The sequence below is a fragment of the Gambusia affinis genome, linkage group LG01 (assembly GCF_019740435.1).
Source record: "Gambusia affinis linkage group LG01, SWU_Gaff_1.0, whole genome shotgun sequence".
Lineage (NCBI taxonomy): Eukaryota > Metazoa > Chordata > Actinopteri > Cyprinodontiformes > Poeciliidae > Gambusia > Gambusia affinis.
In genome coordinates this window covers 6,097,189-6,115,562 of record NC_057868.1, presented here as the reverse complement: position 1 = coordinate 6,115,562, position 18,374 = coordinate 6,097,189, and the positions used below count along the sequence as shown (strand labels likewise).

Sequence of the window (18,374 nt, the reverse complement as noted above, 5' to 3'; positions counted from 1 at the left end):
AAGAAACGGGAAATTCCGAGCCAAACGGGGAACTTACACAGGTGTGCTAGAGGAGGTTGCATCAACACCAGACTCGTCTGCAGCAGGAGAGACTTTGGACGACTCCTGGAGGGAGACTGGCTGGTGTCCAGAGGCGCTATCATCTGCTAGCAAATACAAAAAAAATTAAAATAAAAAATACAACAGATATATAAAGATATCAAAATATTTATTACTACTTCGTACGAATTAAATTAGAGATCCATCTCCACATAAAAAACAATATCCAAAATAAAGATGCATTAATAAGTATAACAAAAAAGTCTTTTTTTTTTCTCTTCTTATAAATATTAAATGCATCACATTCAAGAACTCCCAACTAATTGTGGATCATAAACACATCAAGCAACAGAACAATTTTCCGCTGGATTAAAATTCAGCGCATCTAACTGAGAACATAAGCATTTTCCAATTATTTGCTATAATCCTTAGGATTATCTTTAGGATGAAAAAAAATACTCAACAGAAAGAAAGTTAAAAATCAGTGTCAATTAGAAAAAGCTTAATTGGAGCAGGTATGAAATGGAATACCATGATAACTTTACCTGTTGGTTCAGAGTCATTCTCTTCGCAGTTCGATTTCTGCTCGTCCATTCCACGTCCAAATTTTGACCTCCTTAACAGAGATCTACAAAACAAAACCAAATTGTTAAATTGTGGATCAAAAACAGGGCAGGTATGACAAAACTATTAGCACATATCGAATTTTTTGGAATGATTTCCTTTACTTCCGAAATGGGCAAAAGCATCCAGAATAAGCCTGCTTACTCGAAATACCTAACAACTTGGATAAAACACCGACAAAGTGTTACAAACTCACATATCTAAAAAATGCAAGGGACTGATTGCAATCTGAAAACTGAACAACTAAAATTTTTAGAATAAAAACAAGCATCGGATGCACAACACGGCATTAAACAATTCAACATAAAATACTAAATCAGCGACAGAGCTAATTTAATAAGACAACCACATGTAGACTTCCCCATGAGTCCAATGTGTTAATTTCGTAGCTTTACTATTAATGTAACCGAGATTTAACGCCAACTCATGAAAATACCGCGAAGGTTACGTACGAGCGATCATTCAGAAATGGCTTTTTAACGATCCAACTTATTTACCAAGCGATGCATAATCCCCGTCGATGAAGTCTCCGTGGACAAAAAGCAGTCGAGCTCGCAACTAAGCAGCGTTTTGTTTAATTAAACAGCCACAAAACGGGATACACAAAGAAAATACAACTTCCTTATAAAGAGCTTCCTGTTGCAGCGGAGCACTTTTCGTGCAGAACACGGTCACTGAGAAATAATAGTTCCGCCACGGGATTGAAGCGCTCAACGGAACGCCATAAAACAAACAATGAAGGCCAATCGGTTTTATCCACATAATAGATGAGAAATAAGAGAACAATAAGTGCGACGACTCGGGTGCATATAAATACATGAGTAATTAATTTTCCAAGTGGCTCTTCATGTATTACAAAAAAATCATTGAGTAATAAGCCTTGAGTACATGCATTTCGTAATGTTTCCTTTTCATTGTATAAAAGTGAATGGAAGTAGATGGCATAGTTTTGTTTTTGATATCTTTGCTCTTTTTTTGTAACGAATTCACCCAAAAGCGCCATTCTTAAACAGTTTGAAGGCAAACGACAAAAAAGATCATTTTTAAATTAAAATTTGTAATTAATACGAATAAACATACGGTTTAAAGGTTAAGCAAAGATTTCTGTCACATCTCTTTTACAAACATATCCTCATTTTCATGGAGGAAATACGAACAGAGGGGAAGTGATGTGAGGGATCCAAATATTGTATTGGGGCCTGAAATAAAAATCACTCGAATTCAAAGAAAGATATACTCCCCGTGCAAAACCTGAAAGATCCTAAAGCAAGCTATTTTTTTACAACTACAACCAAAACTCCCACAATAAGACTTCACAGACGTGCACAGTAACAACATCCCGAGATTATCCTACAAACAGCATCAAAATGAGTGTGAATGCAACTGAGCTAATGGACACAATCTCTTTAGCAGTCTTAACATCGCATCGCTTTTCTCAGTCGGGAGCGAGAAACAGTCGAAACACGCTCCAAAACAAGGCGCACATTTCACAATCCGATCGCCCAGCACTAACACGCTTTGAGACGACACGTTTCCGAAGATATACCATACGCTTTGCTGTAAAGGAAAAACAGAATTGATCGAAGCAAAAGTAATAAACACGATGTCCGCAAGTCTTCACATTATAGTTAGTGTTGCAAACTAACTGCGAACAGTATTATATCTGGATATAAAATGGTAATAATCAGAAACTGGGGTGTGGAGCTGAACTACAATAAAGAGTTTATAGCCGAATAATAGCAGAGCCAAGCACTTTCTCAATGTAAACACCGACTTCAAAGGGCTGGTTCCAACCAACAATTAGACGCATCCATATCAGTGACGAAAATTCTACAAAGCTAACAATTACCTATTGTGGCGCAGCTACAAACTTTCCAGAAGAAATCCCAAGAACCGAAACTACACTACGCTCAGGGACGTGTAGTTTTGAAATATGACAACTGGATTTTACGTGGATCTCCATGTGAATACAAGCAGTACAGAACAACCGAAAGAGAACACACAGGGTACCACAGCTAGCTTTCCAGCAAGTAGATAGATTCATCTGGCAGCTAAATGCTACAGATAGCAGCGCTAACACCGGTCTAAGGTCAGGGTTAGTATGTTTAGATCACTATGCTGCAAGGAAATAAAGCATGCCACACTTGTCCCTACCTACCTTAGAAAAATAATGTCCTCTTCTCATGCATCAGCAAGATCTAAAGAGCCACAAAGCTTCCGAAAATGCTGATGCTCGCTTCATTTTATGTACCCGGACTAACGCTGCGGCTAGCCCCGGCAGTTGTGAGAGTGGGGGAAGTGCAAGTCGGCGGAAGGCAAGGCAGTCAGCAGGCAGGCTTTGCTAGCTGTTTAACTACACGGACAACACCGTCGTTATCCGGCTAACAAACGGCCGGACTTCTGTATTGACCAGTCGGGGAACTTTTGTATCCAAACGCAAGTCGGCTAGTCCAAAAAATGTTTCCTGTCTCCACGTAGCGATGGTGAACGTAGCTTGAGGGCTAACATTAGCAAGCTCCAGTTATGTACTGGAATCTCACTCGAAGAGGTCGTTCGTTGCAGCAAGTTTGCATAAATTGTCTGTGTCCGGAAAGTGCTGCGCTGAACTTTGTAGACAAGCCAGGGAAAAAGGGTTTCCTTCAAGTTTTTTGCCGAATGCAGACTTTCATCTAGCTGAATTTGCAGTTCAACTTTGCATGTGTACCCTTGTATTGGGTCACTAGCATCTCTTCTTTCCCTTCGCTAAACTGCGTCGCGTCTTCAAACGGCTGTTACACTAAAGTGGCTAGCCCATGCTAACTGTGCTACGTTATAAACAACTACGTCGAAAATTAATTCATCCAAACGAGCGATTCGTAATTATGGCTCGCCGGAGCATACGTTACAACTTGGGGGTGATGCTAAAGAGATAAACCTTGTGTTGGTTGATCATGAGCACGGAACATGGGTTTTTAATTTCGAGAGCGCGGCCACTGAAATATGGTGGATAATAGATATTAGGTCATTAGATTTTCGATCCACGGAAGCCATTTTTCATTAGGTTGTTATGATTGTAACAGCAGCGCTACACTGATATCCCTCTTCGTGAGTGATTTAGCTGGGTTTTACAGTTAAGAAAAAAAACCGGTTTGAGTTATTTCGCTATGTATACAAATTAATATTGGTAAGCAATTACAGCAAATGCAAATACTGTTTTTATGACACAGACACACACACACACACACACACACACACATATATATATATATATATATATATATATATATATATATATATATATATATATATATATATATATATATATATATATATATATATATAGTTTTTTTTTTTTTACTAGATTTACTCAACGTTTCATATTGTAAAAATAGTAAGATTTTTTTTTTTATCTGATCCTGACCAGAATTTGTTGGGAAACCTTTCGTTATGCCGAATCATTACGAAACTTAGGTGAAATCAGTGGAAATAATTCAACATCTCCATCTATGACACCATTACAGTGTTTGTAAAACAAATGTAATAAAAAAATATGTCATGTGTTTTAATTGCTTTAATTTGATACAGAAAACAAAATCTGTCTCCTCCAAATATAGTGTATGGCTTATTATATTATCTTCAATAACCATTGATTATTACTTTGACAAAAGGATTTTTTTATATTGTGAAATGTCATGAGAAAAGGAATGAAAAAGTAGCAAAACTTTTTCTATTTACAGAAGTTGAAAGTAAGTAGTTACATTTACTTTAGTAACTTTTTTTTGTTTTTTTGTTTTTACTTCTAGGAATACTTTTGCTGCACCCGATATGCTTTTTCAAATCTTTTTTGAATTTGAAAACATTTTTTCTGCTTTAGATGTTTGTTTGTTTTTTATGTTACAATTTTGTGGGAACAGTTTGTGGGAGGATTCCTTTTTACTCCAGTACGACCCCACGCCAGATCTCAGAGCATGTTCCAAACAGAGACGGATGAGCGAGCTTATTATGAAGGAAGCTAACTGGCCTTCACAAAGTGCTGACCTAAACCTGATGCACCATAAAGATGAATTAGATCAGAGATTGCAACCCAATCCTTCCTGCCCAACTTCACTGCAAGACATAACAAATCGTCTTATTAAACACTATGGATTAAGAAAAGGATGTCACTCAAGTTTATATATGTGTAAAGAAATATGAGTGGTTACTTTGGCCAGATGGTATTTATAATGCTTATTCCGAGTAACACTAGGAATCTAAAAAACTTATATTAGTTATGTACTTTGTCAGGTTATCTGCTTGGGCATAGCCTTCAGTTGGCTGTTCAACAGATATAATACTGGTATATGAACAGTGTAAATAAATGCGATAGGCAGTTCTTCTCTAGGTTCAACACTATCGTGTCCATGTTCACCATAACTGTATATGGTATGACAACGTAGGTGTAAATTTTAGATGCCTATAAGGTGTAGGGTCGAAAATAGCGAAGTGGCACGGTCTGAGTTGTTGCTTTTCTTCATCTATAAGAGGCCCTGTCCCTGTCAGAAAATTACACACAAAAAAAATAATAATAATCAGGGAAAAATAAATTCAAATGAGCTGCTCTGAGAATTGATCTGCTTCTCATTTTGACTAACACTCTCTATCTCATGTAGCACTTAAAATCAAATAACAGTTTGCCTACAAAGCTGTTCCATTTAGCAGGAAACTGTAACCATTTTTCCTTCTATAATCCATGAACGTGTACACAGATATAGCACAAGGTTAGCTCTTGGGTTTTGTAGGTAACCTTTCATCAAGGTGCCAACCTCCTCCCGGCCCTCCTTTCTTGATCCCATTGTGAAAAGGCCTGAGGCAATACACACACTAAAGCTCTAATGTCATTTGGAATGACCCTGTGAACTTACAGAAAATGGGTAACAGCCTGTCCCACTGGAAGAAGGTCACAAGTTTGATCCACAGCAACTCCCGACATGTCTCAGACAATCTAGAAGCAGCTCAAAATGAAGAGCCGCGGATTAAAGTAGGTATTTATCTTTTCATTGAATTCTTCAGATTCATTCACTGCAGATGACAGAAGTTTCACTGCTGCTGGAGCATTAACTGCAGTTGTCCTTGCATTGCATATTTTTGCAATACATAGTTATGCTAGAAAAAAGAAATCTGATAGACTTTGAGAGCAAAGCACAGAAATAATTTGGAGGGTTATAGCTGAAACAAAATGTTCTGGTTTGAGTTAAAACTGATGGGTATCATTGCTTTAATGCCAACTTTTCAACGCAAAACTAAGCAAATGTGACATAATTTACGGCACCCTCTACATTTATTTTTATTGGCACAACACTTGATAGCAAGTAACCCTAATAATTCATATAAACTAGAAGCAATTGAAGTGTTTAGTACTCTGCACTTTTTTAAGGACATCAGGGTGTTAAAAAAACTGAATTATAAATTGAAAACAAGTGACCTTTTCTTCATTACCTCTTTAAACTTGATATGTTGAGAAGCGCAATTTTTATCCATGACGCCTTGTGGCTTACATGGGAGGGTACGTATTTAAATTTCAAGTTGTCCCTCTTCAAAATGGGAAAGACAAGAGAACCTGCTTTTCAAGTGGGGGAGATGTGTGCTGATCTTCCTACTGGTTTATGGAATAGCTACAAAGTATACATTTTTCCCCCTAATCATCTGCAGTCAAAGCAGTAGATCAAAATTTTAAAACAAATCAGGACTGTGACAAGACTGGATGAAAACCCACATTTGCCTTCCCACCATGCTTAATAGTAAGCAGGACAATAAAAAATACGCAGCCTTATCTTATTTGAGATTATGTTTCTACAATAAAATATCAATTTATTTTAGATTTTTGTACAACGGAGATGTTGTTAAATTCGGAGGGCGGTGTATGGTGGAAGATGATACGATAATGAAAAGAGCATAGGAGAGTTCCTGTGGAGGTTTTTGAAGGACAGCATACTATGAGCGTAGCACAAGACAGACTTAGAATTTGATAGAAGGACTTCATACGAGCTGCTTCGGCCCGACATGAACTGCTGGAGATGCTGGCAATGGTCATACCGTATGACCATTGCCACTCAATTGTGGACAAAATGAAATAAAATTATAAAATAATTTAGGATTTGTTTCTTTAAACGAGAGTTAGTTCTAGACACAACGAGAAGTCGGCGCATGTTAAACCTCTGTGGGATTAAAATGACAAAAGCTCTTCAAAAAGTCTTACGAGAATAAAAGCAGCTTGCCAGTTTCTGCCTCATAAAAAATGTAGAAAAATGTGCTACGTCTTCAATTTCTCTACATTCATAAACCCCGGATGTGCCACCTGTGACTCAATAAATTGTCCCACATTTTATTGTATGTGGGACAATAAAATCTGTCCCACATACAGATTTTATTGTTGGAAATTTGCCCCGGCAGTTTTCCCTGGTTCTGTTTGGCGGGCTAATGTTTGAGTTTCTCTTCGTCTGAATGTGAGGTGAACATGTTTTCATTTGGAAAATAAGGCATTACTGGTTCCAGTGACAGGATTACTTAACTCCCCATTCAGCTTTAAGACAATTAGATCAGATTTTGGAGGGGGCTGAGACTGGTTAAAGCGTGGTGACTGATTGGCCAACAGATCTGAACAGAGGGTGGTATTAAAACGCCAAGCTGCTCCTATTGGCCAGGTGGTGAAGCCAATGCTTTCCCATCTGGCCCCTGCGCTTCAAGGATAATCCCCTGGAATACCTCCACAGATGTTTACAGTGGAATATGAACCTGGCAAGCATAATGTATTTTTTTTTGTCTTTAGTTGCATGTTTCTATATGATTTTTTTTTTTTTTTTTTTTTTTTACAAATAAAATTTAAAGGTCCCTCAATAAAAAAAGAAAAAAAAAAGTCTTAAAAAGCCTCTTTTATATAGCTGAGTTTTGTTCATCTGGGGTTTATCCTCTTAATATTTTATTATTGAGGTCACTGGGTTCTGGTAACATCCTACAAAATGCGTAAAGCATCTGATGTATAGTTAGAGGGTACAACAAGGTACATTTTGCGATATATATGATATATAAACATGTTTTTGTAGTAAATAAATTTTGTGTTATTAAAAAAAAGGAGTTATTTTATGTTTGAAAAACCACTTTATTTGATCCGGGTGACAATACACAATTCCTCCACAAGGGGGTGTATAACCTCATCCTCATTTACCTTTTCCAGCATTATGTCTTGGTAACAAATAAAAGAGTTTGGATTGTTTAATGTGCATGCTGGGGGCACAATTTCTCCTCAGGTGTATATTTAGGACCAACAATTCCCCAAACCTTTTCAATTATTAGAAACAAAAAGAAAAAAAATGCATACAAATATGCTTTTGTAAATGTAAAATGGGAGTAATTATAAAAGTATTACGATCAGTATGCATCATACACAAAAGCATGAAAATTCATTTCAAAGTCAAAATAAAATGTTTTTCATATTTCCTGGCGGGTTGCTCAGCAGAGCACATTCTGCCCTCATACTTTCCAAGTTAAGGACATTTTCTGGAGAACAAGTGAAAATTGTTTCATTTCTTATCTACTTTGCAACAGCTAAAAATATTGAATCCACGTGATTTAGACATTTGTTGCCCTCCACACAAATATAGTGCATACATGTAAAAGAAAAGCAACTCAAAAGTCATAAAACTGACATAATTCAAACCAGAATTGTTGCAAATCACACAGAGGAAACCCTTTATTGTCAAGGCGATAAAGTCAAGGAGTGGCACAGTTGGGCTTTTTGTTAACTTCTTTACCTTGCATGGACTTTAAGCCTCCAGCAACTTTTTGCTTAACAAGTCAAAGAGAAATCACTTTAATATGTGCAGAAGCTAAAGAAAATACAAATGTTGCATTTACGGAATTACATTTTTATTCGTTTGGTGATATGATACCAAGTCTGTGCTTACAATACAAGTTGTAGAATTATTATAGCAATAAGAAAATGCAAACTCTATATATTATGATTCATGAAGTACAAAAATAAAGATTCTGTTGTACAGGGACTTCATTCCTATCCCATCATATTTTTCTTTTTTTTTTTACTGCAAAAAGAAATAACAGCTGTACAAATACTGACCGATATACAGTAATATTTGATTTTAATCTTTTTTGACCAATGATTTCAGTATTCAACATATCTTACAGACTCCTTATGTTATGCATTGACAGTATATTAGCATACAGACAGTAGTGTAAAAAGCCAACCAGCAATTCCAGATTCTCACGTCCTTCTTATCTGAAGGAAACAAACAGCAGCTTTACTTCAGGTACGGCCTGCAGTATGTTTCAACTTTTAAGCATGGAAAATATTGGAGTCTAAGAAGATGCATGCAAATCTGTAGAGTAATCTAGCATACCAGTGTATTTCGGATGTCTTCAAGGAGCACTGCTCTTGATCTTTCACTCGAAGAGGTTCACTGAGATTGTTTTGCATGTGAATACTTACTTTTTCTGTTGTGCCAAACTGTGTTGCACTCTTAGAGCCAGCTTTTTGCTCCCCTTTTACGTCTTCCCCCCAAAAGAAGTGGTTCAGTGAATGGAGAAGCCGTAAAGGTCCAAATGCCCAGTGTGCAAGGTCGTGGTCCTCCAGCAGTGCGTAGCTGGACACAAGCACCCCGTCAACAAACAAAGTTCCAGCTTCAGTGAGGGGCGCAAACACTCCCACACTTTCAGTAAGAGAGACAGATACGATTCGGGATGTTTCCGTTTGACCCCCCGGTGAGCTGATGAGGACGCAGTCACCGACTCTGGCTCTGCTCGCGAACTCAGCCCGATACTCATTAGCATCACGTCCACAGTCGGGGTCTAAAAACACTAAATGATGTGGAGTCACAACCAGTCGGTTGCCACCGTCTGCCTCCAGAGACAGAAAGACAGACCGGCTTTCCCGGTCCCGGTGCAGAAACAGGAGGACTTGGCTATACACGACCTGGCCTGTCCCAGACAGAGCCAGGATCCGGTCGCCAGATGCTAGTGATGACAGAGTCTTCTGTCTCCCTCCAGCAACCGTCACCCGGGCCCAGCCTGGGAAACACCCACCCCTCTCCACTGCTTCAGATTTGTCTGCAGAGAGGATGAAACAGAACGTGTTCCTTACTGTCCTTAGAATTCAAAAATGTTTCAAAGGCAATATATTTTATCCCTCACACAGAAGGGGTGAGTCAGTAAATTAGAATAATGAAAAGTTTGTTTCAAGGTTTTTAAATCAAAAACTAAGACTATTGTAAATGCATTTTACACAAAGTTCTGCAATTCAGACATTTATTTCTGTAAACTTCAGTTGATGCATCATAAAAACAACATCAATCTCCCAAAATGTTGCTTCTAAGAACATTAGGATGAAAGCCTGTCCATGATTCAGGAGCCATTGACATCCTCCACAGGGAAGAGAGACACTAAATCTCATTGCTAAAGAAGCTGTCTGTTCAGAGTGCCGTTTCCAAGCATATAAATGGAAAGCTTGGTGAAAGGAAAAAGTGTATACACAGAAATGCAATCCTGAGAGATTTGTTTTTTATATTTATTTTTTCTCATCTCTAGTGATCTTTCTTTGACAATGATTGGACAGTGGAGTGAGCTGTGAGAGAGGGGAAGACATTCGGCAAAGGTCAACAGGCCAGGATTTGAACCTGCGGGAGCCGCATAAAGTTACACATGGGTCCTGCGCTTCATGAGTTTACTGTTAGTGCAACATTGACTAACAGACAATATATGTCCTCGATATATGCTTCAAATATACAGAAATTAATGCAAGGGAGCCATAAATGATGACTGCAGATACTGTTTAGGAAGTCACAATTGTCAAAATTAACAGAAATAAATATTGAACATGATGAAATTTACTTTTTGAAGTGAATTACTGAATTAAAACTTTTCATAATATTCTGATTTACTGAGATGCAATTGTGAGTGAAAAATCAAACTTACCTGCTTTGACCGAACAGTGGATGTGATATCTGGACTCATAATGGACCCAGTCAAATCCTGCTTCTACGGCCAGCTGGGCCAGGATGCCGTACTTCTTTGTTTCTCTGTCGTCTGTGGTTATATCCACGGCCCGGCCTTCGTAGTGCAGCGAGCCCTGAGGGTGGTGGCCGTCTTCATCCCAGGCCTCTGTCACCCGCAGGTGCACCCCTGGCCACTGGTTCATCACAGCAATGGCCAACCTGTTCAAACAGTCCTTACATCGCTGCAGGAGAGTAAAATATACAGGTGGAAGGTTTAAGAATAGGGGAAATTCAGAAAGTTTTCAGGCAGGTACAGGGCCACAAGCAACTGTTCATGTTTTAAACGCTTCCTTGTTTAAATTAATGGATTGGTAGCCAGTATGCTGAGGAGTAATGCAGACTTTTGGATAAAGTTTATTAGAGCAGGAACACATCTAAACACGTACCTCAAACCCACTGACCTAGCAAAGGTCAGTGGGTTTGAGGTACGTGGTTGGGGACCGCAGGTGTAGAGGACAATATGAGCTTTTTATAGTTTTACATTAGCAAGCACATGCTCCAACACTGCATGAGTTTAACTGGCAGAATGCCAGTACTACCTACAATATGTCATGACATATCTTAAGAACTATATATTTCTCTTTAAAAACATCTTAGACTAAAGTGTAAAGAACCCTAACTTAAAGAATTGATACGATTTTGGTTAAGTTCCCATGTTTTTTTAAAACTAGAACTGTACAAAACATCGAATCACAAAGGGAATCAAAATTGCAAGGACTGCTTCAATGTAATATTTGGTGGCCTGTAAATTGTGAAGCTCCATTCATTCACGCTTTGCAGCCTGTAATATTTAGTCGTCTGCATGGGCTTTCATTTGGTGCATCGTGATGTTCTTGGCTAGAGGTTGTAGTTTTAAACTCATGATGCACCAGACACTTACTGGCTCATAGAAATTTGCATTTTCTTTGACAAGAAGATTAAAGATCGTCTGCATTTATATAGGCATATGCCCCATTTTTACTAAACTAAAAAGTGAATAAAAGTACATGCTGTTTCTTGATGTTTTTAACCAAGCAAACCTAGAGGGAATTTCTAGCTTTGATGCGTTTAATGAAAAAGAGCAAGGAAAGACTTGCCAATTCCAATCTCTTATCAAATGATTGCGCCATCTTTACCGTTGTGTGAAATATTTTGTTTCTAGATATTTGGACATTAACATTTCCATTTTCAGTTAGAAATGTCTCTTAGAGAACTCTCGGATGTCTTGCATCTCCATTTACACTTTGAATGTGCTTTCTATGGCGTCCGAGCTGAACTCTTGTTCAAGCAGCAGACGTTTGCAAGCTTTCATAAACAGCAAAGGCACTGCTACAGTTATCCAAATCCATGTATCCAAATCTACACCTAAGTATAGAGACCGATAAAACACAGTTCCTCCCTCGCTCTGCTAAAGGCCATCTCAGCTTTGTGCAAACAATCAGACTGCAACCTACTGTAGCCAGTTTAGCACATTCTTTGGTCTTTTCAACAGGGTGGCAGAATAATCAAGGCCATTCTCTGCCTCTCCAGATTGTTCCAGGCTCGAGTTAGACACTTTCACCCCTGAGACATTTGATCAAATGTGTTCACAGTGACTCTTAACACCCCCATGGGCCATAATGTTGCAGACTGTGTCAGCATTGTCACAAAATAGAGAGTTGGGGGAAAGTGGAACAAAAAGATGATGACAGCAGCAGCATCTGGGATGATACACTCACTACTTCTTCGGTGCATGATCACTTTAGTCATCTTGTGACCTTTCTAAGTAATTTTAAAATATTTTTGTACAGGAAAATGATGAAAGGCAAAAAAAAAAAAATAGAGGATGAGAGCTAGATCAGGAGCTCGGTGAGAAGAAAGCAATGCAGAGGAGGGTCGAGCTTGAGGCGAACGAGGAGGCCAGAGGGGAAGAATGTATGGGCATGGACTTGAGAATGTGACAGAAAGAGTGAGAAAGAGTGAGGGGCAGAAAACAAACTGGGTACATTTCTCTCGCGATGCTATTGAGGAGAGGCGTTTCATTGTCACAACCACAATAGTCGCTTTTCCGACGGTGCCATTACTTCAGCAGGCGGGAATTTTAGTATAGGCGACCTCTTCGGAGTTCTCGAAGTGACGCACAAAGAGCGTCTTTCACGTGTAGGGGGGGTCATATGCACACATTCTGATTGGGTACACAGAGGGTATGCACATACAATTAAAGATTTTCATCACGTACAATCACTCTGGGAGGAGGAAGCAACACAGACTTACTTCCCAAACAATTACCAAGAACCTCTGTATTGGTGGACGGAGCCGCAACCGAAGCCAAAGAGTTTGGCTGAAAATGTGTATCTTTCAGTGCCCGCAATTGTTTTTTTTTTTGTTTGTTTGTTAGTTTGTTTCAAAGAACATATTTGGGGTTCTATCCCCAGTAAACAAATACAAAAGCAAGAATTTCACTGGCACACAAATGGATTTTTGTTCTATTAAGGGAACAAAATCTGCAACTTTAATATTTAGTTTTCAGTGTCAACGTCACTGGCTAAAGATTAAAAAAAGAGTTTCTGTGGAGGAGCTGGTGCGCAGCATTAGGTCCTGATTGTGTTATCTATAAAAGATGGAGGAGGGAGTACAGAGTTTTAGCAAACATTGAATGGTGTCCTTTGATTTGAGCTGAACGTAACATAAACATAGGAGAAAGTATATGAGCTATAAATGCCAGCCAGAGTTTAAATACAAAAATGTTTAAAATCAACAGCAACGCACTGATCAATTGTCCACATGTCAAAATTGACTAATTTATCCTTGATTGGCGAGCGGTTGGTCAAATACTGCATAGAATCAAATTTTTGAGTGATTGGATCAAAATTAGACTTCCACCCTTTTTGGTAAAAAAAAACAAAAGACCCACATATTTGACTTTTTTTTCTGGATTGATAAAGTTTAGGGAGAACACTTCAATGCCTAGATAATCTTGTAATTTGTTATTTTTATGTTCTGCTCTCTGTTAAAGACAATCAAACACATTTTCATTCAATTTATTTTTCATTCAAATCCACCTCAAAGAGGAAGCAGCACATTTTTGCATTATATTCCTTGAAATAATAACATCTAAAAATCAGTGTTGTGGAGCTTTGTTTAATGGCATTGCAGAGGCCCCATTTAAGAAGGGAACCCGCATGCAAAGACGTCATCTGGGGTTTGATTCCCGACCTCCTGGGGTTTCCTAAATGTCTTTTCCTTGTCTCTGTACCCATTTTCTGTCAGATTGCGGTCAATAAAAGGACACTGGTGCCAGCTTATTAAAGTCCGCCAAAATTAGATTTGACTAAAAAAATCTGAATGTCTGATCTAAAGATACTCAAACATTGGTATCCACCAGGTAAACCTCATCAGTGCGTCTCTATTACTTGATAGTACAAAAACACAAAAAACATCCATCTGACAGTCCACACTTTGTTAATTTTCCTGAATTGGAAGTGTAACCCAACTGAGATCAAGTGAAAAATGTAAATCCACAACACACCAACCTCACCTTAGTCATGACCCGATCCGCGCTTGTGTTCTCCTCATCCTTGAAGACAATGTCTGGGTTGTAGTTGCACACCAGCTGGTTGAAGCGCTCGGAGTTGCGTGAGATCTTGCCCTCGGCCCTGCCACTGGCCCCGAGGGTGTTCTCAGAGAAGTTGGGGAAGAACTGCTTGTAGCGCATAGGTGTGAGCTTCCTGGGCCTGGAACGCGTGCCGTACCCAGGACCGGGTCCGCATCCCTGGACCACGCCTAGGCAGGTACAAGCAGCAAGCAGGCCGAGCGGTGCCAGGCGGGCCCACCAGAACTGCTTCATTGGGGAGGGTTGGAGCTCAGAGGCTCAGGATGACAGCCCGGTTCCAGGTGTGTGACAGCAACTGAATGAGGGTCAGATCTTGGTCCATACCCAATCATGGATAAATAGTGCTGGTATTTTAAAATAAACTTAAAGTGTGCACATTTGAGGTATTTGGATTGTTATTGTAAAAAAAAAAAAAGATTAGAAGTTAAACCACAAAGTGGATATTGTTTTTAACAGTTCCAAAAAGTGTTCTGATTAGTTAAAGTATTTAAAAAGTTTGACATCAGGTATTTAAAGTGATGCACAATGAGGGTTCCTGAAGGAGTTTCTCAGTAGAGGCGCTGCGTTCCTGTGGTCTACTCGATTCCTCCACAGGTACCTGTCTTGACGCAGGTGTTTGGAAGGGTTTCTGCTCACTTACCGCTCCTCTGCTCTCCAGCTCCCCTTTAGGAGGCGCATACACCTAAAGTCCGACACTTCCCCGGACTACAAATCCCTCCTCTGGCGCTGTCATCCTCTTTTTGCGTCCTAATTTCTCGCGTCTTTTGAGATCTTCTCTCTAGCTTCGTCCACCCCCTTCTGTTCTCAGCGCTCTTATCCACCTTGCGCTAGCCATTGGGTCTTATTAGCATCCGGACAAGATTGCCCTCCCTTCCTCTGCGCGCCACAGCACACGCCTCCAATTCAGCCATACAAAGAACATATGATGTTAACACAATGACCCTAACTCCTTCCACATCAATTACCATCTCAGGAGGGTTAACCCTTTCATGGATGAGTTATGATAGCCTCACTCAGGATTTGTGATTTCAGTCGGGATTTTTAAAGAATGCGATTTTCAAGTAGTTTAAAAGAGTTTAAAATGTGTTCAGCTGCGTGTTTTAATTTTAATATCTTTCAAAAGTTAGCTTAGTTCACTAATTGCACGTAAAAATTAAAACATTATTATTTATAATATGGAATAAAGCCACAGAAAAGGGCAGACATATACTTTTGTTGACTGATGATTGTGAAAACGTGAAACTTTGTTTCTCTGAACATCATATAAGATCAATATTTTTTTTTCTCAACAGAAATGACATGACATTGCTCATTAATTTATTTAATTTTATTTATTGTAGCAGGTAATTTGACTGAGAACAACTTTTCATTTTCAACATCTTGTTCAGAAAAAAAGAACATCATGGGGAGACTGCTGAATTGACATTTCGGTAACGTACGGTAAGCTTTATTTATGTAGCATCTTTCACAGTATAAAACCACAAGGTGCTTCACATTAACACAACCGTAAGAGAAAAATAAAACATAAAGGAGAATACAATAGCACACAAAGCAGTTGTCCTGTAGGAAGTAGTTGAGATTCTCCACAAAGAGGATAAGCCATAAAAGCTCAGATATTAAAAGCCTGTCTATTGTAATGAGTAATGGAAAGTTGAGTAGAAGGAAAAAGTGTCTTGAGAGGTTTATGAAGCAAACCACTTTTAAGAATTTGCTGAGAGTCACGAGTGATGAACTGTAGCTCATTTTCTAAGGCTCACTGGCAATGAACCTTCCTCCACTAACTTCTCTGCAGTTACTGTCAACATTATAATCAAGTTTATTTGTATTGCACATTTCAGCAACAAGACAGTTCAAAGTGCTTTACATCATAAAACACAAAAATACAAAGTCATAGAACACACAATAAACAGCTGAAATATAACATTTTGTCAGGTGCCAATGTTACACATCCGAATGTTTATTAATGTTTAACTTATTATGTTTCAAAATAAGTTAAACATTAACTTATTGTGTTAATAAGTTAAATTCTCTAAACTCTAAACAGGTGGGGGTCATTTCTGGAATTTTGTTCCAGATTTATGGTGAGAACCTGAATGCCACTTCTCAATTATAAGATAAAAATACATTCCCATTATAGAACATATCAGCAAAAATTTTTTTATTTTTTTTATATAGAAAAAAATCTGCAAATCATCGATCAAACATGTTTTTACCTGAAATAGTTTTCACTGTTTCTAAAATTTCTTTCAGAACAATATAGTTTTAGCAGTGGTTTAAAATTCAGTGAAATATTGACAGTGATGCATGACGGTCACTTTATTGGACAGATAATTAATTGCAAACGTAGAATCAGCACTTTAATTTTTTTTTTATCAATTATGCTAGTCCTTGACTATTAATGAATGTTACAATTTATTTGGAAAATGTGGATGTAATAAAATGTTTCTGTAAACTTTCTCTGCCTGTCATCAACACCTGGACATGTAAAATAAATCCGCTTTTAAAAGCTGTTCCCTATTGCCATGTTACTGGACACAAGAAGATTAAAATTGTAAGAACTTAACTTAAACTCCTGAAACTGCAAAGCTGCACCCAATAAACTTAAAGGTTCCCCACTAGCTTTGCATTATCATCTTTGAGGTACATCCTGAAGAGACATATCGTTTGAGCGTACATGCCCTTGCTTTTCTTTGCTCATCCTGCCCTGGACTAATTTATTAATAGACTGAGTTGAAGGTGAGAGGACCTAAGAAGGAGCACAAGTGTCCTGCCTTGATACCCTTGACCGTGACTTGCAGTGTTGCCTTCCTGTGTTCGGGGAGCCGGCCTGACCCCATCTGATTCCCAGTAACCTCCCCAAGACCTCATCACTGGAACGCCCCGCGGCCAGATTGTCAACTTATTATTTTTATCCACCTCGAGACAATAGATGGGAGCCTCATAAAATGACTCCGATAATGACAGACGAGAGAGCAAACATTGTGTCCCAGGGGTGAGACATCTGCAATCACACGAGGAAGCTGAAATTAATGGCAGATTAAAGGTCAGAGTTTCTCACAGCGCTATCTCTAGTTTCCTGAGACACACAAGGCTCCATTTTTGAACTAAATATCTTTTTCTCTGGTTTGGTTTGGTCATGTGCAACAGTTTGCGATGGTATTTATACCCTTTGGACATTTTTTACATTCTGACACATTACAACAGACTTTATTGTATTTTATTTTGGTTTTGTGACAAGATCAACACAAAGTGGTGGAGCCGAAGAAAAATGGCTTCAGATTGATTCGCACATTAAATCCTTACTACAGATTCTCAGCTGGATTTAGATCTAAAGTCTAAAGGAGATGGTGAGCTGGAGTTAAATTACAGTCTTAGATTTTTGATACTCATATCTTGGACGAAGACTAAAACACACAATTTTGGGACTCATCTGACCAGTTCATTTTCAACTTGTTCTTGCGTCCCCTAAATGACTTGAGTCAAACTTCATATGGCTGTCTCTCAAAAACAGCTTTCTTCCTGCCACTCTTCAATACAAAGACCGATCGGAGGGAAGCCACAAAAATAACTGGGCCACAAAATTACGTTACCTGAGTCACAGATCGCTGAAGATCCTCCAGAGCAGCCATCGGCCTCTTGGCTGCTTTTCAGAAAAACACTGTGCATGATTCTGTTCAGTCATTAATGTTGACTTACAAACCTCTGAAACCGTCACAGGACAGCTGCGTTTGATCAAACTACACACAAGTAGGCTGTTTCTAACGTCAACTGGTTTCTATTGATTTTATTCGTAGAGTGTCAGAGTAAAGGGGACTCATTGTAAATACATGCCACAAAATCGGTTTTGTTACACTAATTTGTCCTGGTCTATCCCATCACACAAAACCTCAAGGTAAGGCTTGTGGTTGTAAAGTGATAAAATGTGAAAAGGTTTAAATTCTTTTGCAGTCTTTTATCTTTCTTAACACTTTCCTATGACTGAAAACGAGGGTCAAATGTCTAACGGAGGTCTTAAAATAACTGACTGAAAGAACATTGTTTGATTTCTTTTCTAGCGGTCACTGAGTTCCACGGGGATCGTGGAAAGTCATCCTTGTGGGGAGAAGTTTCCAGATGATCCC

General features: G+C 38.7%; 2 protein-coding genes across 8 annotated transcripts in view; both read right to left on the bottom strand.

Annotated features, from left to right (window-relative positions):
- kmt2d (lysine (K)-specific methyltransferase 2D) overlaps positions 1–3,588 on the bottom strand; it is a 39,400-nt gene extending 35,812 nt beyond the window's left edge. For 4 of the 7 annotated variants that reach the window (XM_044112333.1, XM_044112378.1, XM_044112386.1 and 1 more), the window contains exons 1-3: positions 2,822–3,588; positions 585–667; positions 38–146 (exon numbers count right to left, since the gene is read on the bottom strand). In XM_044112333.1, the coding sequence (XP_043968268.1) occupies positions 38–146; positions 585–633 (158 nt within the window). In that variant the 5' untranslated portion in view covers positions 634–667; positions 2,822–3,588. Of the gene's footprint in view, positions 1–37; positions 147–584; positions 668–1,160; positions 1,269–2,821 lie in introns of those variants that run through there. The other 3 variants (XM_044112352.1, XM_044112343.1, XM_044112362.1) reach the window with 3 other exon arrangements.
- Positions 3,589–7,756: 4,168 nt separating this feature from the next.
- On the bottom strand, positions 7,757–15,251 carry dhh (desert hedgehog signaling molecule). Its single transcript, XM_044112319.1, has 3 exons — positions 14,179–15,251; positions 10,603–10,864; positions 7,757–9,738 (listed from the first exon to the last, which is right to left on the bottom strand). Exons 1-3 carry the CDS (start codon positions 14,485–14,487, stop codon positions 8,969–8,971), a joined length of 1,341 nt encoding a protein of 446 aa, XP_043968254.1. The 5' UTR covers positions 14,488–15,251; the 3' UTR covers positions 7,757–8,968.
- Between the last annotated feature and the right edge of the window lie 3,123 nt (positions 15,252–18,374).